A 24,005-nucleotide genomic window follows, 5' to 3' on the forward strand; every position below is an offset into this window, starting at 1 on the left:
GAAAAAGTTTGAGAAGGACTGGACTAAGGCAAGTCCACATATAGCAGGACAAGAATCATAAAGCAGTGATGACACTGCTTTACAAGCCAACTCTGACCAATGGCTTGTAAGTGTAAAGTCATTAACATGGGTATCAGCTTGGGGGGATGAAAGTTTTTGTGCTTCAGAGGAGAGAAGGCCGAAATGAATGAGCGTGTTTGGCTGGGTGCGACAAGGACTAACATGATGCCAAAACAAAAGTTTGCGTCGCCTATTTGATTAAAGCTGATACAAAGGTGATCCCCTGGATATCATGAAGGATATTTTCCACACTGATAATTGTCTATTTAATTTATATTTAAAGGCAAAGTCTCCTCTATTCAAGCAATGGCTCTGTTTTAAAAGTTGACCTATGCTTTACTTATTACTTACACACACACACACACACACACACACATACGCTCCCTCAGAATCCTGTGAGAAACACTGGGAGAGGCTCTAACGTCATTGTTATTGGCTGTTGATCAAACTGAGTTTCTTACACCCGCATCCCTTCTGTTAACTGAAAGACAAACATCTCTACCGCTGCCAAGCGGCAGATACATTGCCTAAACACTCATCAACGGCATGTAGCCCCTTTTACCCCAATAATATAGAGGGCAGGGCCCTAGGTTCTTTAACCCAACTTGTTTTCTTTAATATTAGCTTGGATTCCCTATACTAATTTACAAATGCAAACAGTACCCTTAATATTTCTTAACATGCACAATATCACCAATTCATGTATGAGTAAGCAGACAAACAAAAAGGTAAGTAATTAAATGTTTACTTTTTATCCAAAATAAAATATAAGATACTGTTCGTATCACAGATACTTGCTTTATCAAAAATTCCTTTAACCTGTGTTCATCAATACAAAATGGGAATACTAATAGTTGCCTTTAAAGATGAGCTAGTTGGACCTTTTCGGGTTGAAGATGGCCTCAAAATCAACTCCCAAACCTACTGCCAGTTTCTAGATGATACTTTCTTCAAGCAGTGGTACAGGAAAAAGTCAGCATCTTTCAAGAAGACCATGATTTTTATGCAGGACAATGCTCCATCACATGCATCGAAGTACTCAATTGCATGGCTAGCCAGTAAAGGCCTTAAGGATGAAAAAATAGTGACATGACCCCCTTCCTCACCTGACTTAAACCCTATTGAGAACCTGTGGGCCCTGCTTAAACGGGATATTTACAGTGAAGGAAATCAGTACACCTCTCGGAACAGTGTCGGGGAGGCTGTGGTTGCTTCTGCACAAAAAGTTGATCGTCAACAGATCAAGAAACTGACAGACTCCATGAATGGAAGGCTTGTGACAGTTATTGAAAAGAAGGGTGGCTATTTTGGTCACTGTTTTTTTTTTTTACATGTCGGAAATTTTTATTTGTAAATTTTGAGTTGTTTTATTATTCTCACTTTAACAGATGAAAATAAACAAGTGAGATGGGAACATTTTTGTTTTTTTATTTAGTTGCATAATAATTCTGCACACTAATAGTTGCCTAATAATAGCAAAACATATACTCTCGTAAGAAAGACAAAACCTCACTTTTACTTTTGTAAACATTCAGGTTTAGGTTTATTAACATTTTGGATTGACCGAGAGCACTGTAGTTGTTCAATAATAAAATTAATCCTCAAAAATACAACTTGCCTAATAATTGTGCACACAGTGTATATGAGACCCTTTCTAAGGAAAAAAATAATAATTAAAAAAAAAATGTTCAGCTATTATGCACTAAATTAAATGTACTTATGGATATTATAATTACTTTCTACAAAATCTGCTAGGAAATAAAACCCAAAATTCTACACACTGCAGGTTTAAAGCAGATGTTTCTGCTCTATTGAGGCAACAGTTTGACCTAAGTTGCAAAGTTGTAGCATGACTGGACTTGTGTGTAAAGTTTGGTCATGGGAACATGGATTTCTTCGGAATAAGAAGAATAAAAGCTGCTGCACAGCACAGTAATGGTCGGGGCCGAGCATTTTGAGGAGGAAAAAAAAGCAGAGGATGAAGAAAAGGGAGAGCTGAAAAATGACAAATATACAAGGGTTCTGTCAGCAGAAATGCCAAACAGAGACATTTGTGCTCATCATATTAAGTATGCCAAATGCACAAGCCTACTGTTTAACTGAGCATTGGTGAGTGGTATGTAGGGGATTTGAACTTAATTATAATATAATACCTTACTGGAACTGAACTGATTGTTTATTTGAATCAGGTGACAGAGACACATCTAAAACATGCAAGGCAAGTGTCCACAGCACAATGCCTGATTAATAAAGGATATATGGATTTCAAAACTGCTGCAAGCTAAAACATAATGCAACAAAATGCTTTAGGCATACTCACATCCATTTCATAACGTGACTTACCTCAAACAAAGTATAAGTAATGTTTATGACAGCGGTGAATTTAGTTTTAAGTTGGATATTCGACAGACTGACACCCCTCCTACCTCCCAAAAAAAGGTAACACCTACCAGCCTCGTGCGTAACCGGCATACTTACTTTCTTGTCTAGTTTACACAAAGACGATCTTTATTAAATACCTTCATGATGACTTGGTCATGTTATTGAACATTTTAATAAAAAAATTATACTGAATTGTGCTAATTTTTTTCAAACAAATATTTTAATACAAAGTAAAAAATGTTTCTTCAATAGCTTTCACGTTATGTGACCCAGTGTCAAATGATATACCACATAGGACACACTTCTTTATATTGTATTTTATAGTATATTCTATCTTATATTTATATTTTTTTATTTAAAATATTTATTCCAGAAAATAGTACTAAATAGGACACACCGGACACACAGCGTTCCCTCTCCCGTTGCACACACACATGTCCCGGCTTCTTCCGAGTGCACAGCCAGTGTTCCACCCGAATTAAAAAAATAAATAAATAAACACAACTTGGACACAGGCCCTTAAGCTGAATGACCGCTCTGGTAACGGTCAGTCCATTACTGGATGTCGAATATTAGACCACGAATATAAGACGACCCGACTTTTTAAGACCTATTTCCGGGGAAAAAACCCTGTCTTATAGTCGGACCAATATGGTACTAACCGTGTAGTTGCTTTACTTCAAGTAAGTATGATACTGAAGGAGTGATTATGCTGACAAATTACTCTTTTTTAATATATGACATGTGGTTATTGTATTAAAAAAAACTTGAGAAATCATTCTTTAGATCCTTTATTGAACATGAAAGCTTTACACAGCCAAAGTCAGAATGATATCACATGTATAACAAATTCCCTTCACCATTTTAACATTTTTTTCCTGGTAATCCCTGACACTGCTAAACATTTACTGGTCAACTCGCAGTAAGTAACACCCATGAACAGCAGTTATTATAAATCACTAAAAAAAGTAAAATAAAAGAGGACAATGTGACAACTTACAAGGAATCCCAACAGTTTTGATGAATGAATTATCTTCTGTTTTTATTGAAACCCCCCAAAATAATGCTTTTTATCTTATTTTTTGCCTTTTTTATGCTTTAGGATATAGTATAGTGAAAATGCATGAAGCAGAGTCAGGGAAAGAATGTAGAGAAGACATGCAGCAAAGGGCCAGGATTTATGGTATGCACTCTACCTAATGAGCCACCTTTGTGCCCTTAATGCTACTTTTTCACATGCTTTTGCATATGTTAATATTTGGATCTGAAGCCTCAGCTAATGCTCTGACCTGCTTTTCCTGCCGCTTCCGCAAAGCTGCAATTTGCTTAACCCTTTCTCTGTCATTGTCTACTAGCTTGACTAATTCCTCTCGCTGTTTGCGCAACTCCTCTTCTTTCTCCCACAGGACTTTCTGTGTCTCTGCTTCAAGTAGCCTCTCTGCCTCCTGGAACATTGCATTGGTGTAATGGCTTCCCCCGTTCCTATCTGTTATATTTCTGATCTTGTCGAGCAGCTCCCTGACCTGAGAACGCTCCTTCAGGGTACTATCGAAGACATGGTACTCGCCGCTACAGTTGTCGAGGAGTTTCTTCAGGTCTTTGTTTTCCTTGAAGTACGCCTGAATCGATTTCCCTCGGAGCAGGTCACCAAAGGTGAAGAGAACCATGCTGTATTTGCCTGCGTCCTCTCCAAAGAGCTCCTGAATCTTCTTCACAGTATTCTCATCTTCGTTTGTGAAGCTGTCTAGTTTGATGACGATCAGGAAGATGTGGGGTCCAGGTGAAGCATGTATAATGCACTGACGAAGATGTTTTTTGGTTTCCTCTACAGTAAACTTGGTGTTAAACAGACCTGGAGTGTCGATAACAGCAATCTTTTGTCCATCTATCTTAGCAGAGGCTTTTGCGCATTCTTTAGTCAGAGATTCAGAGGAGGACTCATATTCTCCTCCCAGAATGGTCTTTGCTGCGGCACTCTTCCCAGTTCCAGTCTTCCCAACCAACACAATCCTGAGCTGATTATTCTTGAATATGGGACTCTCTGAGGGGATTACAGAAAACATCAACATATAGTTAGAAATGTAGATATTCACAAGATTATACAACTTTGTCATTTGACATGTGTTGATGTTACTGTATTTTAGACGCTGCAGTTTGTGGTGTTACACTGAAAGGTTTTTGCATAACTGTTTCCACCTAGTTCATGTCAAAAAGGCTAAATAAGGCTTAAACACATTTCTGTGCAATGCAGGAAAATGCTAGCCTGGAAATCCAGACCTGACGCCTGTTGGTCTGGATACTTAAATATGTCAGAAAATTCTGCGCCACGTTTCAATTGGTTCTTTCTGATATGGGCGGGCCAGAGCCCTTTGTATGGTGCTCTGGGGCGGACGTAACCGGATGACGACAGTGCTGTTCATGCGCCGTCGAAACCGTGATAGTAAACAACAGAGATGGCTGCGGATATGTTGTTTGAGTTTGAGACCGCTTTGGCTTCGACACTTAATGATTTGGAAGACGGCACTCAAATATTTCATTAGCAAGAAAGAGGAATGTTCTGTTTTGCCGACCTACCATGGCAAAAGTTTAATCTACTAGTTAACCTCGCTGTTCGCTAAACGAACGGGGTGTCCTGATTGGTTGTAGTGCTATCCAATTGCGTGCAGTGGTATTTGAAATGCACACGTAGGTGCCGCCCCTTGAGTATGGAAGGTCTATTGATCGTGGCCAGACCCTTTATCTTTCTAGATATGGGTCTAGATTTCCAGGCTAGGAAAATGCTGGGTATTTGAGAAAAGTTCAGGTTTTCCATTTAAGCACTGCCCCCCACCTATTGTGATTGCCTCATCATTTGCATAAATTAATGTAAATATATATGATACAAGCTATATTTATTGATTAGCACAGGCTGTAGTTCATGACGTTACACTGAAAGGTGTTTCTAGTATTTTGTCCACCTAGTTCAAATCAACAAGGCTAAATAAGAAAAACATATTCCTGTGCAATGCATGGGATTTAAGAGAAGTCGTGTTACTCCATTTAAGCACTAATCCCTTTAGACCTTTTGTTGTCAGTTGATCATTTGCACAAGTTAATGCAAATATATTAGAGATGCACCGATCTATCAGCCATCCGATCGATCCAGGCTGATTGGCTTATTTTGTATTGATGTGTGCTCAACCGAGCTCCTCTACTGAGCTTGTGTCAACAGCTATTATCCCAGAGACACGACTTTTTACATGAAAACACTATCTGTAGTTACTCTACTGCCGACCCTCCCAACCAATTTCATTTAGCAGTAAGTCGTACAAATACTTTTACTATATAAAAAAAGTGGTAACACTTTATAACATGTTCATAAATAAGTCATTAGATAATGATGAACTAATGATTTACAAAACAGTAATATAGATGTAGATGATTAATAAGTGCTATTATAACATATCACAAATATGTTCTAAGTCATCTATAAAGCTTCTAGTGAATCATGAAATAATCATTAAAAAATCCCCTTCATCTAAAGTGTAAACAATTCATCAGGTACTAATGTGTAGTAGGGCTACACAAAAAATTAACATAGCTGAATCTGATTGGTGGAATCTTGCCTATAGTCGGCTATTCGTCAAATCGAGCTATTTTTTTCCTGCTTATTGATGCAGCCTATTATACTGTTAATAAAAAAATTCAAACCAACTCAAGCTTTTAATCAATCTCCATAGTGTAAGTTAATGACTAAAGTAGACATATATTCTCATGCCAACCCATGAAGACAAACTATAATTGGGTCTTTAAGCCCCTTTGTGTGATTTAGGAAAAATGTTTGGCAATGTGGCAAATGAGAATATGGATCAATAAGAAAAAAAGAAAATAGCATGATTTGACGATAAGTTCACTACAGGCAATATTTGAGCATTCAGGTTCGACCATGTTCATTTTAAGTTGAGGACAGCCCCACTACACATTAGTACCTGATGAATAGTTTACACTTTAGATTAGGAAGATGCAGAAAGGATTTTATCTGATGTATTAATAATTTTCCATTGATTTGTTAATGAACTTTTCCTGATTTACTAAAAGCTTTATAGATGATTTACAACACATTTGTGATATGTTAACATGGCACTTATTAATCATCTACAAATATATATTACTGTTTTGTAAATCATTAGCTCATCATTATCTAAGGACTTATATATGACTTATGAATCAATTATGAATCACTTATAAATGAACAAGTGTTACCAAAATGGTATTTTCTTTTATAAATGCTAAATGTTTTATAGTTTGATTTTCAATAAAATGGTGCAACCCTTATACAAGTCATAATTAACAATATAAATACATTTGATTGTCTTACCATCTTCGGCTGGTTTGCTGGCCATAGTTGATTTATGGGGAGATGCACTGATCTGCTGCTGATAGAAGAAGTCGTATAATGTCTGTCCTCAACAACACTTCCTTATATAATGCAAACCACACCCATAAAACACTGCTGCCATTAAAGTTCATTGAACTCTTTCGTAAGTTCTGCTGAGGTGGCATGTTTCAAAGAACAAACGCCCAAAGGCATTTGATGAAATGCAAAGGAATGTGTGACCGTTAATGTCAAAATCTACTACTATCCGTGATCTAAGACGCGCCACTAAATGTAAAGGAATGTGTGACAGTTAAAGCTGGGGTTGAGAGTTTGCGAGAATGCTCTGCCTGCTGTAGCTCCTCCCTCCAAACGACAGCTATGCGCGTTCATGTGAATTCAGTTAATCTAATCTCGCGCTTCATTTTGTGTGAAAAATGGTTCAACGCGCCGAATGCATCTACGCAGGTAGTTTCCCCCCCGATATATTTATTCCCCTAATCAACCATGGCTGCGATCAGACCCGACCCGACACAACAGCGATCATGTCCGCACAAAAACAACAACAACAACAACACGGCCAACAATTGTGCCAAAAGACAAATGAACAGCAACCGAACGGAACAAATAGCCTTAAAGGGACACTGTGTAACATTTTAAGTAATTTATTAGCTTAAATCAATATCCTCATTCATAAAAATTTCCTCATTGGTGTAAAATCACCTCTGCCAATAATCTGAATTATCCTTCTGAGCGGAGAATTACAAATATTAATATTACATTTTGTACATTGAGCAGGCAAGTCTTATGGAGGAATCCATGTTTTTGGAATGTCATCAGGTGCATTGTTTAAAATTTAGAATTGTTCTTGTCCTTGAAGTCCACTGTAGCTTCTGTTATTATTCAAAAGGGGTGGGGTTACCCAGGGAGCGTTGCATTCTAGAACTTTCTAGAACTTACTTGATGATGTCATATTACACACTGCACCTTTAAGTCCCCCATTTCACAAGTCAAACAAGGTTATCTTATCTTATTATATTATTTTTACCTTATAGACTCAAGAATACATGCAATTCCAGACACAGAAGACACTCTGATTGAATTTACATCGTATTTATTTGAGCTACCAAACATGTAAGAGTGCCGGATTCCTCAAACTGAACAGCAGTCTGGCGGAGCTCGGACAGCTTCTCTTTGTTTTTCAAAATCTCCTGACATACATTTACATGAAATAAATAGGTCTAAATAAAATAGCTTCAAATGACAATACCAGAAAAAAATGTACATTACATTCAAGTTTAATTAAGAGAAACAAGGTTCTTGAATGCTAGAGCTACAATGACATAATAACAAAGTGCAAATAAAATGTTTGTGTAGCCTATGACTTGTCTTGCTTGTAAACTGAAGTCAGAGTTTGTATTACAAGATATAACACAAATGGTTTGAACCATGCGATTGGAAGCACAGTCTGCATACAGTGGAATTCGTTGACAGAACTTATTACATGGCACATTGAAAATCCTATGTAAATCACGGCATTCCACAGGTCTGTTATTTCCAGCAAGACAGACCTCTGTCAAGGGTATAATGACCGTTGCTAAGGACCTACGTCATAGTTTTGATGGATAGACGTCCACAAACAGGGCTACTACTCTGAAAATACTTTTTCGACATGACTTTGCATGTATCAGGAGAGCAGGGAACACAGGAGTCATGGTTAATATCTGACAGGAATCCAGTCAAGATGACGTGAGTATGTTTGGCCGCATATTGACAGTTAGCCTATACAGTAACTTCAGGCTGCAGCTGGTTAGTCATTAAAGTTAACCCACCGCCGCAGCTGCAGCTTCCATATTGCCGCGAGTGGGGATTGAGGAAGTAACGTCGCCTGCTAACTTCCTGCTATTTCAAAATAAAAGCCAACTCACGTTTGTCTAGTTAAATGCTCATGTTAATCCAGTGAAATGCTTTTATTCTGAAGCCGTAGCCTGTTTGCAGCCCCGAGACTCAGGAAACAGAAATATTGCAAAAATAATAATAATGGCGAGACAAAATAGCCTTATACAATTTCGTGTCCTCTCGTTTTTGTCAATGAACATGCAGAGATATTTTAGCAGAGTTTTTGTAAACCACATTTAGTCCCGTTTTTATTCGTCAACAATAAAGCATTATATATTTGATTATGGTCTTCGTCACATGACCACCATTTACGTTGCGTCTCGTCTCGTTTCTGTCACGTGATAAAGGTTTGTTGACGACGATATTTTGTCATACATTTCCTTGACAAAAACAAAACTAGTGCACGGCAGTACAAAATAAAGGCAAGTAGCCTACATTACCCTACCTGGCTGTTACGGGACCGTGGCTGGCGTAGATAAACACCGGTGCTTCGCTGTACTTGTTGTGAAAGTTCCCCGGACTTAGCCGTTATGTTTGGGTTCATTATATGGAGGTGGTGGCCGCACACAACCGGGTGAGTTAACTCATGCTATCCGACCGGTGCTAACTTGGTTTATCGGCTAAAGCACAGCCGCACATATTCACTGAATTAACCAGGAAGTCCATTCTCCTAGCTCACTTTCCACACGTCTTCTAACCCCGAGCTGCTTCATACAGCACCAGCCGCCCGCAAATACATTTCCTCCTCGGTGTTTCTCAGCCTCTGTGTACACACTGTCCTCCCACCGTGTTAGTTGTTGGTATCCGGGGAATGGTAAATTGATGGTTTGTTGCATAGATAGTATAGTATAGATAGTTCGTTGGTGAAGACATTGCTATTCGCTGTCCGCCGTAGTAGCGCCAAACAGTAGTGTCAGACTGCTAGGGTCGTGAACGCTCACGCAACTGACGCATCAACGTCGTTGCCAAGGTGAACGGACAGTCCCAAAGCCAATAAGAACGGAGAATCTGAGCCTCGCTCTGATTGGTCAAAATTAACATGAGCGGTGGCAATTTTTGGGGGCAGCACACAGAGGCAGGGGGGAGCAAAGTGATGAAAAAATATTTTCAGACCACTTCACCTACATATAGCTGAATGGCTATTATGACAGTTTTGCCAAATATTACAGTGAAAAAATTACCAACCCTAGCTTTAATGTTAAAATCAAATCATTGTTTTATTGATGGCATGTTCACGTTTGAGTTTTTTTGATTTCTTAGGTGCGACGTCATGTATTTTTACTGTCTGTGTGGTTAGGACAGCATAACCTTGTTATTTAGCAATGTGGCCACCATGGTCCAAGTTCACGTGTTCAATAATAAAGTCTGACCAGGCATCCTATTGTCAGTTTGTTTTTCAATCCAGCAAAGTAAGGGACCCAGGTGATCAGTGAACAAGATAAACGTCTCCTTTTTGCCAAACACTGGGCCAGTTAGGAGAAAACACCACAAACGGCAGTGTCAGCAGTGCCATTAATTCTCAATGTATGCTCTCTACAAAGGGCGACTGGAGCCTCGGCTGCAGATAGCAGTGCCACTGCAGCCACCTGAGCGCCCACAGACCCATTTGAAGCTTTTGGTGTGAGTCTCCAGTTAAGGACAATATACAGTAACGAGTTGTCCACAAATAAAGCAATATCCAGCCTAATGAGATAAGCAAACATTTTACGATCAATGGGAGAAGGCAGGGAAAAAATTGGCCAGGCGTTTAAAATCTTTGCAAAATGAAAGAGCCATCTTGGAAATGTAATAAGAGGAAGGGCCTAAAATAATAAACCTGGTGTCGGGCCCAGATGGTATACCTATCAATATTTATAAAACGGTAATGGATAAAATACTTGTCCCATTATGAGATATGTTTAATGAGACAGTTCTGGAGGGTCAGCTGACACTGTCCGTACAAAGAGCCCTTATAGCTCTGATATTGAAACCAGGAAAACCCTCTGCAAGGTGTGAATCCTAATAATGCAAAAGTTTTGCTCAAAGACTTGAAAATCACCTGCCTTCCATTGTGGATTTTTGCCACTTTTACCAAAGTAAAAATCTCAATACTTCTTTCAGTACTGCCAAATGTGAATGCTGTAATTCCAGTTTTTAAATCAACTATGATCTATCTTAATTTCTTACTACTTGGACACAATTAGGTCTCAAAGATCAACTAGAATAACTAATCTTCTACATAATAATCAAAATGAAAACTATTTAAACTGTCCATATAATATTTAAGGGTATATACATGTTGTATGTGTGTGTCTACGTTGGGGCCCTTGTGTACTGTTGAACCATAGAATAATGTTATGATTCTGAAGAGGCAGAAGTAAAGGTTTTCATTGGGACATTGTAGAATGTTGTTTCTCAAAATTTTCTGGTTAAAAAAAAACATCAGTGGTGACTGCAGACTTGAACCTAACAATGCTTGAGTCCATTACGTGTTGATGCAAATGGTATTGTAGTTTATTTTGTGTAAAAATTAATGAAAGAAAACTGACTGCTAATACTCAAAACAAAACTATAGAGCATAATGTGGGCTAAGCCATTGTAGAACAACTTTTTGCTGTGTTTTTCCTCTTCGTAACATTTATCAGTGGGCTACACTGTCACGCTGCTACTATGTCACCATAGTTAGCTTCTCTGAGTCACCTAACAGAAGAGATGCGTGTGAAAGAAACTCAGTTTGATCGACAGCCGATACCGATATTACATCACATTTTCTGTGAATTATTTTCTCTTCAAATGGTGATGGAAGGGGGTACAGGGTTTGCTGTTTGCAAACATGTGAAAACATGAAAATGCAAGAGGACTGAACCTTTGCTCAATTATTAGGTAACCACCGTTGAACAAGTGCTCTGGCAATGAATCAGACGCTTGACAGCGCTATAGATTATTTTCTTTCATATAATAGAAGGGATGCATGTGAAAGAAACCAGTTTGATCAACAGCCAATAACAATAACGTTAGAGCCTCTCTCAGTGTTTCTCACAGGATTCTGAGAGACAGTGTGTTTCTGTGTGTGTTAGTAATAAGTAAAGCATAGGTCAGCTTATAAAAGAGAGCCGCTGCTTGAATATAGGGGACATTTCTTTTAAATATAAATCAAATAGACACATATCAAAAGGCTTGAGCTAGAAATAAGTGTAAATGATACTAAAGAAAATAGACAGAAACTAAGCTATTCACAGAGGAGAATATACAGTAACGAGTTGTCCACAAATAAAGCAATATCCAGCCTAATGAGATAAGCAAACGTTTTACGATCAAGGGGAGAAGGCAGGGAAAAAATTGGCCAGGTGTTTAAAATCTTTGCAAAATGAAAGAGCCATCTTGGAAATTTAATAAGGGAAGGGCCTAAAATAATAAACCTGGGAGAAATAAATAATGCATTTTTTAAAGTATTATTTGAAGATTTAAAAGGGAGCCACTGCTTAAATAGAGGGGACGTTACTTTTAAATATAAATTAAATAGACAATTATCAAAGTATTATTTAAGCTCTACATCACAGAATGCCCTGGCATTCCAAATAACTATTATCATTTTCTAGATCAATTAAAGATTCCTTGGAGGAGGAAGATAAAGAGGATATTAAAATATCAGAGTTATCTGAGGCCATTGTGAGTATGAAGGGAGGAAAGGTGTCGGGCCCAGATGGTATACCTATCAATATTTATAAAACGGTAATGGATAAAATACTTGTCCCATTATGAGATATGTTTAATGAGACAGTTCTGGAGGGTCAGCTGACACTGTCCCTACAAAGAGCCCTTATAGCTCTGATATTGAAACCAGGAAAACCCTCTGCAAGGTGTGAATCCTAATAATGCAAAAGTTTTGCTCAAAGACTTGAAAATCACCTGCCTTCCATTGTGGATTTTTGCCACTTTTACCAAAGTAAAAATCTCAATACTTCTTTCAGTACTGCCAAATGTGAATGCTGTAATTCCAGTTTTTAAATCAACTATGATCTATCTTAATTTCTTACTACTTGGACACAATTAGGTCTCAAAGATCAACTAGAATAACTAATCTTCTACATAATAATCAAAATGAAAACTATTTAAACTGTCCATATAATATTTAAGGGTATATACATGTTGTATGTGTGTGTCTACGTTGGGGCCCTTGTGTACTGTTGAACCATAGAATAATGTTATGATTCTGAAGAGGCAGAAGTAAAGGTTTTCATTGGGACATTGTAGAATGTTGTTTCTCAAAATTTTCTGGTTAAAAAAAAACATCAGTGGTGACTGCAGACTTGAACCTAACAATGCTTGAGTCCATTACGTGTTGATGCAAATGGTATTGTAGTTTATTTTGTGTAAAAATTAATGAAAGAAAACTGACTGCTAATACTCAAAACAAAACTATAGAGCATAATGTGGGCTAAGCCATTGTAGAACAACTTTTTGCTGTGTTTTTCCTCTTCGTAACATTTATCAGTGGGCTACACTGTGTCACGCTGCTACTATGTCACCATAGTTAGCTTCTCTGAGTCACCTAACAGAAGAGATGCGTGTGAAAGAAACTCAGTTTGATCGACAGCCGATACTGATATTACATCACATTTTCTGTGAATTATTTTCTCTTCAAATGGTGATGGAAGGGGGTACAGGGTTTGCTGTTTGCAAACATGTGAAAACATGAAAATGCAAGAGGACTGAACCTTTGCTCAATTATTAGGTAACCACCGTTGAACAAGTGCTCTGGCAATGAATCAGACGCTTGACAGCGCTATAGATTATTTTCTTTCATATAATAGAAGGGATGCATGTGAAAGAAACCAGTTTGATCAACAGCCAATAACAACTAGAAAATGCATTTCCTGCTGAAAATGCGTGTGAATGCTGAAACAGCTTACGCTAAACTGGATAGCTGAGTATGAAGATTTGAAAAAGTTTAAAAAGGTTTATAAAGTTGTTAAAGAGTATAAAGGTCATAATTGTATTAAAGAAATTTAAAAGGAGTTGAAAAGTTGAATAAATAGAGGTTTGAATAATATGTCTTGCTGAAATTATCAATAAGTTGAAAGGCATTGATAAAAAACTTAAAACTGTATATAGTAATTCAATAGAATTAGAGATAAACTACCTTGATGGCTTGAATTTATATGAATCCGCTAAAGGAGTATGAAGATGTGGAAAATTAAGAAATAGTCTTAAGTATGAACGGCAGTGAATTGTTGAACTCTAATAGGAATTATGTTGAATATTTAAACATTTCTAGATAAAATTATAATTGAAAGACATGAAAAAAATGTTAATGTGTGAAATAGGCCTTCAGATAGCATAGTTTCTGCCCCATTTCAACTTTGTTTCTCCAAATTGGCTAATAAATCAGAAAAAAGAAGAAAGAAAAATCAAGAAAAAAAAGTGAAATTGCCCTTTAATGGGCAGAGTGAGTCACCCAGCTGAGTGTATGTCTTATTGTGGGTCTGTGATCAGACAGAAATCCCACCTTTTAGAGGCCTCAGAGAGGTAATTTCATCCAAAACTTCACCTCAAACCGCTGCCTCTAACTGACGGACCGTGAGTCTAACTGACAAAATTATTTTATTGTTAGAACCAGAAGAATCTGATGAAGACACAGTGTGAAGAGTGTGTCTGTAGTGTGAATAATTTGAGAACCAGAGCCTTTTAAACGTGTGGTACTGTCTGCCTTTCTCCAGAAATGTCATGTCTATGCGGCAGTTGGTTGGACACCATTTAGCTTGGAAGCCCAAAACTCCCATTGTGTAGGTCCGATTGCTTCAGTAGTCACATCTATGCGACCGGCAGAATATGTCCTACATTTTTATGTAAAAATTATCCGCGTAGGGTTTAATTTGTGGGAGTGAGAGGCAGTTATGTGGAAGGTTTTGGCGTATTTTTACAACAATTCTACACTGTAACAGTTGGTTCCCCCAGTCTGCCTCTGAACATTCCGTCCCATCCGGATCCCATTATAAATTTAGAAAGAGGTTGAAAAAAGCTTAAAACTAAAACTATGTTTGTTCAAAGACTGTTTAAGATTTTAAAAAGTTGAATAGGAATTGAATAGCTGTAATTAATGTGAATTGTTTAAAGTTTGAATGGAGGTTGTAGCTGAAAAAATGCGGGAGGAGATAGGTTTCAAAGAGGATGAAGTTTTAGCGGTTTGGAATGCTGCTCCCATCCGCGTCAATGTTAAAATAATTTGTTAAAAGCTGAATATTTGAAATATTTGAAAAGGTAGAAACATTTTAAAAGAGCTCCAAACAAGTCCTTAAAGAGCTGAACATTTTGGTATTTGAATGGTTAAAATAGCTGAAGATTTGAAGGAGGTATGAAGGTCCAAAAAACGTACGGAAGAAGTAAAAATAACTAGAAAATGCATTTCCTGCTGAAAATGCGTGTGAATGCTGAAACAGCTTACGCTAAACTGGATAGCTGAGTATGAAGATTTGAAAATGTCTATAAAGGTTTATAAAGTTGTTGAAGTTTATAAAGGTCATAATTGTGTAAAATAAGTTTAAAAGGAGTTGAAAAGTTGAATATATAGAGGTTTGAATAACATTTCTTGCTGAAATTATGAAGAAGTTGAAAGACATGGATAAAAATCTTAAAACTATGAAATAGTAATTGAATAGACTTGGAGCTAAACTACCTTGATGGCTTGAATGTATATGAATCAGCTAAAGGAGTATGAAGATGTGGAAAAGTAAGAAACAGTCTTAAGTATGAACAGTAGTGAATTGTTTAACTCTTATAGGAATGATGTTGAATATTTAAAAATGTCTAGATAAAATTATTACTGAAAGACATGAAAAAAAAAATGATGTGTGAAATAGGCCTTCAAAGAGCAGAGTGTTTGCCCCATTTCAACTGTGCCTCTCCGAACTGTCTAATAAAGCGGAAAAAAGAAAAAAATAATCAAGAAAAAAAGTTAAATTGCCCTTTAATGGGCAGAGTGAGTCAGCAAGGTGAGTGTATGTCTTATTGAGGGTCTGTGATCAGGCAGAAATCCCAACTTTTAGAGGCCTCAGAGAGGTCATTTCATCCAAAACCTCACCTAAAACCGCTGCCTCTAACTGACGGACCGTGAGTCTAACTGACAAAATTATTTTATTGTTAGAACCAGAAGAATCTGATAAAGACACAGTGTGAAGATTATGTCTGTAATGTGAAGAATATGAGAACCAGAGCATTTTAAAGGTGTGGTACAGTCTGCCTTTCTCCAGAAATGTCATGTCTCAGTTATCAAGGCGGCAGTTGGTTGGACACCATTTAGCTTGGAAGCCCAAAACTTCCATTGTGTAGGTCCGATTGCTTCAGTAGTCACATCTATGCGACCGGCAGAATATGTCCTACATTTTTATGTAAAAATTATCCGCGTAGGGTTTAATTTGTGGGAGTGAGAGGCAGTTATGTGGAAGGTTTTGGTGTATTTTTACACGAGTTCTACACTGTAACAGTTGGTTCCCCCACTCTGCCTCTGAACATTCCGTCCCATCCGGATCCCATTATAAATTTAGAAAGAGGTTGAAAAAAGCTTAAAACTAAAACTATGTTTGTTCAAAGACTGTTTAAGATTTTAAAAAGTTGAATAGGAATTGAATAGCTGTAATTAATGTGAATTGTTTAACGTTTGAATGGAGGTTGTAGCTGAAAAAATGCGGGAGGAGATAGGTTTCAAAGCGGAGGAAGTTTTAGCGGTTTGGAATGCTGCTCCTATCCGCGTCAATGTTAAAATAATTTGTTAAAAAGCTGAATATTTGAAATAGTTTAAAAGATTGAAACATGTTGAAATGTGTTTAATAGTGTGCTGAAAGAGCTGAACATTGTGATTATTGAATGGTTTAAATAGCTGAAAATTTGAAGGAGTTACACTTTTGAAGGATTTGGAGGCTGCTCCCATCCGCTTCAGTGTTAAATAAGTTGGTTAAAAAGCTGAATATTTTAAAAAGTTTAAAAGGTAGAAAAATGTTAAAAGAGGTCCAAACATGTCCTTAAAGAGCTGAACATTTTGGTATTTGTATGGTTGAAATAGCTGAAGATTTGAAGGAGTTGAAGAGAGCCAAAAAACGTACGGAAGCGGAAAAATAAGTTTAACTAGAAAATGCATTTCCTGCTGAAAATGCGTGTGAATGCTGAAACAGCTTACGCTAAACTGGATAGCTGAGTATGAAGATTTGAAAAAGTTTAAAAGGGTCTATGAAGATTTATAAAGTTGTTAAAGTTTATAAAGGTCATAATTGTGTAAAATAAGTTTAAAAGGAGTTGAAAAGTTGAATATATAGAGGTTTGAATAACATTTCTTGCTGAAATTATGAAGAAGTTGAAAGACATGGATAAAAATGTTAAAACTATGAAATAGTAATTGAATAGACTTGGAGCTTAACTACCTTGATGGCTTGAATGTATATGAATCAGCTAAAGGAGTATGAAGATGTGGAAAAGTAAGAAACAGTCTTAAGTATGAACAGTAGTGAATTGTTTAACTCTTATAGGAATGATGCTGAATATTTAAAAATGTCTAGATAAAATTATAATTGAAAGACATGAAAAAAAGAATTATGTGTGAAATAGGCCTTCAAAGAGCAGAGTGTTTGCCCCATTTCAACTGTGCCTCTCCGAACTGTCTAATAAAGCGGAAAAAGGAAAAAAATAATCAAGAAAAAAAAGTGAAATTGCCCTTTAATGGGCAGAGTGAGTCACCAAGGTGAGTGTATGTCTTATTGAGGGTCTGTGATCAGGCAGAAATCCCACCTTTTAGAGGCCTCAGAGAGGTAATTTCATCAAAAACCTCACCTCAAACCGCTGCCTCTAACTGACGGACCGTGAGTCTAACTGACAAAATTATTTTATTGTTAGAACCAGAAGAATCTGATGAAGACACAGTGTGAAGATTATGTCTGTAATGTGAAGAATATGAGAACCAGAGCATTTCAAAGGTGTGGTACAGTCTGCCTTTCTCCAGAAATTTCCTGTCTCAGTTATCGAGGCGGCAGTTGGTTGAACACCATTTAGCTTGGAAGCCCAGACCTCCCATTGTGTAGGTCCGATTGCTTCAGTAGTCACATCTATGCGACCGGAAGAATATGTCCTACATTTTGATGTCAAAATTATCCACGTAGGGTTTAATTTGTGGGAGTGAGAGGCAGTTATGTGGAAGGTTTTGGTGTATTTTTACACCAGTTCTACACTGTAACAGTTGGTTTCCCCACTCTGCCTCTGAACATTCCGTCCCATCCGGATCCCATTATAAATTTAGAAAGAGGCTGAAAAAAGCTTAAAACTAAAACTGTGCTTGTTCAAAGACAGTTTAAGATTTTAAAAAGTTGAATAGGATTTTAATAGCTGCAATTCATGTGAATTGTTTAAAGTTTGAATGGAGGCTGTAGCTGAAAAAATGCCGGAGGAGATAGGTTTCAAAGCGGATGAAGTTTTAGCGGTTTGGAATGCTGCTCCCACCCGCTTCAGTGTTAAAATAATTTGTTAAAAAGCTGAATATTTTAAATATTTTAAAAGATTGAAACATGTTGAAATGTGTTTAATAGTGTGCTGAAAGAGCTGAACATTGTGATTATTGAATGGTTTAAATAGCTGAAAATTTGAAGGAGTTACACTTTTGAAGGGTTTGGAGGCTGCTCCCATCCGCTTCAGTGTTAAAAAAGTTGGTTAAAAAGCTGAATATTTTAAAAAGTTTAAAAGGTAGAAAAATGTTAAAAGAGGTCCAAACATGTCCTTAAAGAGCTGAACATTTTGGTATTTGTATGGTTGAAATAGCTGAAGATTTGAAGGAGTTGAAGAGAGCCAAAAAACGTACGGAAGCGGAAAAATAAGTTTAATAAAGATTTGGATAACAATAGTGTGAATGCTGGAAGCTCCAGCATTCACACTAATAACTAGAAAATGCATTTCCTGCTGAAAATGCGTGTGAATGCTGAAACAGCTTACGCTAAACTGGATAGCTGAGTATGAAGATTTGAAAATGTCTATAAAGGTTTATAAAGTTGTTGAAGTTTATAAAGGTCATAATTGTGTAAAATAAGTTTAAAAGGAGTTGAAAAGTTGAATATATAGAGGTTTGAATAACATTTCTTGCTGAAATTATGAAGAAGTTGAAAGACATGGATAAAAATCTTAAAACTATGAAATAGTAATTGAATAGACTTGGAGCTAAACTACCTTGATGGCTTGAATGTATATGAATCAGCTAAAGGAGTATGAAGATGTGGAAAAGTAAGAAACAGTCTTAAGTATGAACAGTAGTGAATTGTTTAACTCTTATAGGAATGATGTTGAATATTTAAAAATGTCTAGATAAAATTATTACTGAAAGACATGAAAAAAAAAATGATGTGTGAAATAGGCCTTCAAAGAGCAGAGTGTTTGCCCCATTTCAACTGTGCCTCTCCGAACTGTCTAATAAAGCAGAAAAAAGAAAAAAATAATCAAGAAAAAAAGTTAAATTGCCCTTTAATGGGCAGAGTGAGTCACCAAGGTGAGTGTATGTCTTATTGAGGGTCTGTGATCAGGCAGAAATCCCATCTTTTAGAGGCCTCAGAGAGGTCATTTCATCCAAAACCTCACCTAAAACCGCTGCCTCTAACTGACGGACCGTGAGTCTAACTGACAAAATTATTTTATTGTTAGAACCAGAAGAATCTGATAAAGACACAGTGTGAAGATTATGTCTGTAATGTGAAGAATATGAGAACCAGAGCATTTTAAAGGTGTGGTACAGTCTGCCTTTCTCCAGAAATGTCATGTCTCAGTTATCAAGGCGGCAGTTGGTTGGACACCATTTAGCTTGGAAGCCCAAAACTTCCATTGTGTAGGTCCGATTGCTTCAGTAGTCACATCTATGCGACCGGCAGAATATGTCCTACATTTTTATGTAAAAATTATCCGCGTAGGGTTTAATTTGTGGGAGTGAGAGGCAGTTATGTGGAAGGTTTTGGTGTATTTTTACACGAGTTCTACACTGTAACAGTTGGTTCCCCCACTCTGCCTCTGAACATTCCGTCCCATCCGGATCCCATTATAAATTTAGAAAGAGGTTGAAAAAAGCTTAAAACTAAAACTATGTTTGTTCAAAGACTGTTTAAGATTTTAAAAAGTTGAATAGGAATTGAATAGCTGCAATTAATGTGAATTGTTTAACGTTTGAATGGAGGTTGTAGCTGAAAAAATGCGGGAGGAGATAGGTTTCAAAGCGGAGGAAGTTTTAGCGGTTTGGAATGCTGCTCCTATCCGCGTCAATGTTAAAATAATTTGTTAAAAAGCTGAATATTTGAAATAGTTTAAAAGATTGAAACATGTTGAAATGTGTTTAATAGTGTGCTGAAAGAGCTGAACATTGTGATTATTGAATAGTTTAAATAGCTGAAAATTTGAAGGAGTTACACTTTTGAAGGATTTGGAGGCTGCTCCCATCCGCTTCAGTGTTAAATAAGTTGGTTAAAAAGCTGAATATTTTAAAAAGTTTAAAAGGTAGAAAAATGTTAAAAGAGGTCCAAACATGTCCTTAAAGAGCTGAACATTTTGGTATTTGTATGGTTGAAATAGCTGAAGATTTGAAGGAGTTGAAGAGAGCCAAAAAACGTACGGAAGCGGAAAAATAAGTTTAATAAGTTTAATAAAGATTTGGATAACAATAGTGTGAATGCTGGAAGCTCCAGCATTCACACTAACTAGAAAATGCATTTCCTGCTGAAAATGCGTGTGAATGCTGAAACAGCTTACGCTAAACTGGATAGCTGAGTATGAAGATTTGAAAAAGGTCTATAAAGGTTTATAAAGTTGTTGAAGTTTATAAAGGTCATAATTTTGTAAAATAAGTTTAAAAGGAGTTGAAATGTTGAATATATAGAGGTTTGAATAACATTTCTTGCTGAAATTATGAAGAAGTTGAAAGACATGGATAAAAATCTTAAAACTGTGAAATAATAATTGAATAGACTTGGAGCTAAACTACCTTGATGGCTTGAATGTATATGAATCAGCTAAAGGAGTATGAAGATGTGGAAAAGTAAGAAACAGTCTTAAGTATGAACAGTAGTGAATTGTTTAACTCTTATAGGAATGATGTTGAATATTTAAAAATGTCTAGATAAAATTACAATTGAAAGACATGAAAAAAAATGATGTGTGATATAGGCCTTCAAAGAGCAGAGTGTTTTCCCCATTTCAACTGTGCCTATCCGAACTGTCTAATAAAGTGGAAAAAAGAAAAAAATAATCAAGAAAAAAAAGTGAAATTGCCCTTTAATGGGCAGAGTCAGTCACCAAGGTGAGTGTATATCTTATTGAGGGTCTGTGATCAGGCAGAAATCCCACCTTTTAGAAGCCTCAGAGAGGTCATTTCATCCAAAATGTCACCTCAAACCGCTGCCTCTAACTGACGGACCGTGAGTCTAACTGACAAAATTATTTTATTGTTAGAACCAGAAGAATCTGATGAAGACACAGTGTGAAGATTATGTCTGTAATGTGAAGAGAATGAGAAACAGAGCATTTTAAAGGTGTGGTACAGTCTGCCTTTCTCCAGAAATTTCCTGTCTCAGTTATCAAGGCGGCAGTTGGTTGGACACCATTTAGCTTGGAAGCCCAGACCTCCCATTGTGTAGGTCCGATTGCTTCAGTAGTCACATCTATGCGACCGGAAGAATATGTCCTACATTTTTATGTAAAAATTATCCACGTAGGGTTTAATTTGTGGGAGTGAGAGGCAGTTATGTGGAAGGTTTTGGTGTATTTTTACACCAGTTCTACACTGTAACAGTTGGTTTCCCCACTCTGCCTCTGAACATTCCGTCCCATCCGGATCCCATTATAAATTTAGAAAGAGGCTGAAAAAAGCTTAAAACTAAAACTGTGCTTGTTCAAAGACAGTTTAAGATTTTAAAAAGTTGAATAGGATTTTAATAGCTGCAATTCATGTGAATTGTTTAAAGTTTGAATGGAGTCTCTAGCTGAAAAAATGCGGGAGGAGATAGGTTTCAAAGAGGATGAAGTTTTAGCGGTTTGGAATGCTGCTCCCACCCGCTTCAGTGTTAAAATAATTTGTTAAAAAGCTGAATATTTTAAAAAGTTTAAAAGGTAGAAAAATGTTAAAAGAGGTCCACACATGTCCTTAAAGAGCTGAACATTTTGGTATTTGTATGGTTAAAATAGCTGAAGATTTGAAGGAGGTATGAAGGTCCAAAAAACGTACGGAAGAAGTGGAATAATAAAGATTTGGATAAAAATAGTGTGAATGCTGGAAGCTCCAGCATTCACACTAACTAGAAATGCAATTCCTGAAGAAAAAGCAAAATGCATTTCCTGCTGAAAATGCGTGTGAATGCTGAAACAGCTTACGCTAAACTGGATAGCTGAGTATGAAGATTTGAAAAAGGTCTATAAAGGTTTATAAAGTTGTTGAAGTTTATAAAGGTCATAATTGTGTAAAATAAGTTTAAAAGGAGTTGAAAAGTTGAATATATAGATGTTTGAATAACATTTCTTGCTGAAATTATCAATAAGTTGAAAGACAGGGATAAAAAACTTAAAACTATGAAATAGTAATTGAATAGACTTGGAGCTAAACTACCTTGATGGCTTGAATGTATATGAATCAGCTAAAGGAGTATGAAGATGTGGAAAAGTAAGAAATAGTCTTAAGTATGAACAGTAGTGAATTGTTGAACTCCTATAGGAATGATGTTGAATATTTAAACATTTCTAGATACAATTATGATTGAAAGACATGAAAAATTTTTTAATGTGTGAAATAGGCCTTCAAAGAGCAGAGTGTTTGCCCCATTCCAAATTGTTCCCCTTGCCCCACTGCGTACATGTGAAATAAACATACAGAACACTAAATTGATCACAAAAGGAAGAGATTAGTAATCAGTAAAAATGTTTATTAACTCTGGCCATTGTAGGCACAAAACAAAACAAAGAGGAGGTAAAGGGCTGTAGGACATTGGACATGTTTGTAGCTGCTTCCAGTCATTTGTTTGGTGGGAGGACATGGAGGAGGAGAGGCCCTAAAAAGAAAAACAGTGAAAAACTTGAGTACTCTCGTTCTGAAGTTGTTCATTCAAACAGCATACACAAACAGGTGCCATTGTTTTATCAGGTTGGTCTAATCACCTTTTCCACTTGTTGATGCTGCACCTGGGAGGAACTGTCACTTTGAAAGTGACGACTCCCTGATGACTGATGTGCGGCTGTGTTTCCCTGCAGCACTTCACCTCATCACTTGCCAAAAGATCTGCAGTAGTTACACTACTGAACCTATCTGTGCTCAGATGGTGATCTGGAGGTTGGAGGATGAAGCTGTTACGAATGAAAGAAAAGTTAGTTATTAAACCGAAGGCTGTGAAAAAAACTTCACCTACCGGAAGAAAATAAAATAGTTTTGTATCAAGTTTAGATCATTGCATATCCGGTTATACTGGGTCTATTTGCATGAAACAAAGACTGGCATCGAATTTAAAGCCAGAAGTCAATGGGAAACATGACGGCAATAATCCAATATTCACCAAGACCATGGGATAATATTAAAATACCTTTAAAAGTGCTGCAGGGTAGAACACATTCAGTCCAGCGCTGTTTCGTACAGAGAGATGATCTGGAGGATCAGTCTGTTCCGACCGTCTCCACTGGGAAGTGGAGGCATCACAGCAGAGCAAGACCTGATGAAGAAAAATTATACTATTAAACTCTGAGCTGTAACTTTAAAGTCAAGCAACAACTGTGACATCACAACTAATAAACCAAAATATTTAAGAAAATTCCTAATACCTTGCGCTCTGTTGTGGAGAAACATCGGTACTGGCAGAGGGAAGGACACATGTCTCTGTGTGGTCTAGCAGCGATGCAGCTGATCCAACATGGTGGGTCTGCTGCTGTTTGACAGGTCAGACGGTGAAGCAGCATCCAGTCTGTGGCTTTGATGAGCAGTGTCTCAGAGAGAAGGTGAGGTAAAGGCCGGCAGGTGTTATCTCATCCACTGCTTTGGAGAACATTTCGACAGAGAGGGAGTAGAACTGTCTCTGTGTGGTTCAGCAGTGAATGGTCTGTCCTGGTCCTTTCCTTGACTGTTAAACTGATGCTGCTGCAGCTGGTCGGCTGGGGTGTGTGCCGAACCTCACGGTCTTTGAAGGAGCCGAGGCCACAGCTGGCATGTGTCGCCAGGTGACCCATACACCCTCTGCCACCCTCCCTGCCAGAGGGCGTATGGGTAGGAAGTGTGGGGTTTCACACTTCCTACCTGCCATGTCAAAGACTTAATGGAGTTACTGGAACAGAAAGCGTGAATGTTACA

General features: G+C 37.3%; 2 protein-coding genes across 2 annotated transcripts in view; one reads left to right on the forward strand and one right to left on the reverse strand.

The window, feature by feature from the left end:
- Nucleotides 1–24,005, forward strand: part of LOC307255682 (GTPase IMAP family member 4-like) — a 100,090-nt gene that overhangs the window by 17,827 nt on the left and 58,258 nt on the right. The window lies entirely within an intron of this gene.
- LOC307255683 (GTPase IMAP family member 7-like) lies at nucleotides 3,218–6,959 on the reverse strand. The gene is made up of 2 exons (XM_080034430.1): nucleotides 6,800–6,959; nucleotides 3,218–4,483 (listed from the first exon to the last, which is right to left on the reverse strand). Exons 1-2 carry the CDS (start codon nucleotides 6,822–6,824, stop codon nucleotides 3,675–3,677), a joined length of 834 nt encoding a protein of 277 aa, XP_079890556.1. The 5' UTR covers nucleotides 6,825–6,959; the 3' UTR covers nucleotides 3,218–3,674.

The sequence above is a fragment of the Ammodytes marinus genome (assembly GCF_949987685.1).
Source record: "Ammodytes marinus genome assembly, chromosome: 9".
Taxonomy (NCBI): domain Eukaryota; kingdom Metazoa; phylum Chordata; class Actinopteri; order Uranoscopiformes; family Ammodytidae; genus Ammodytes; species Ammodytes marinus.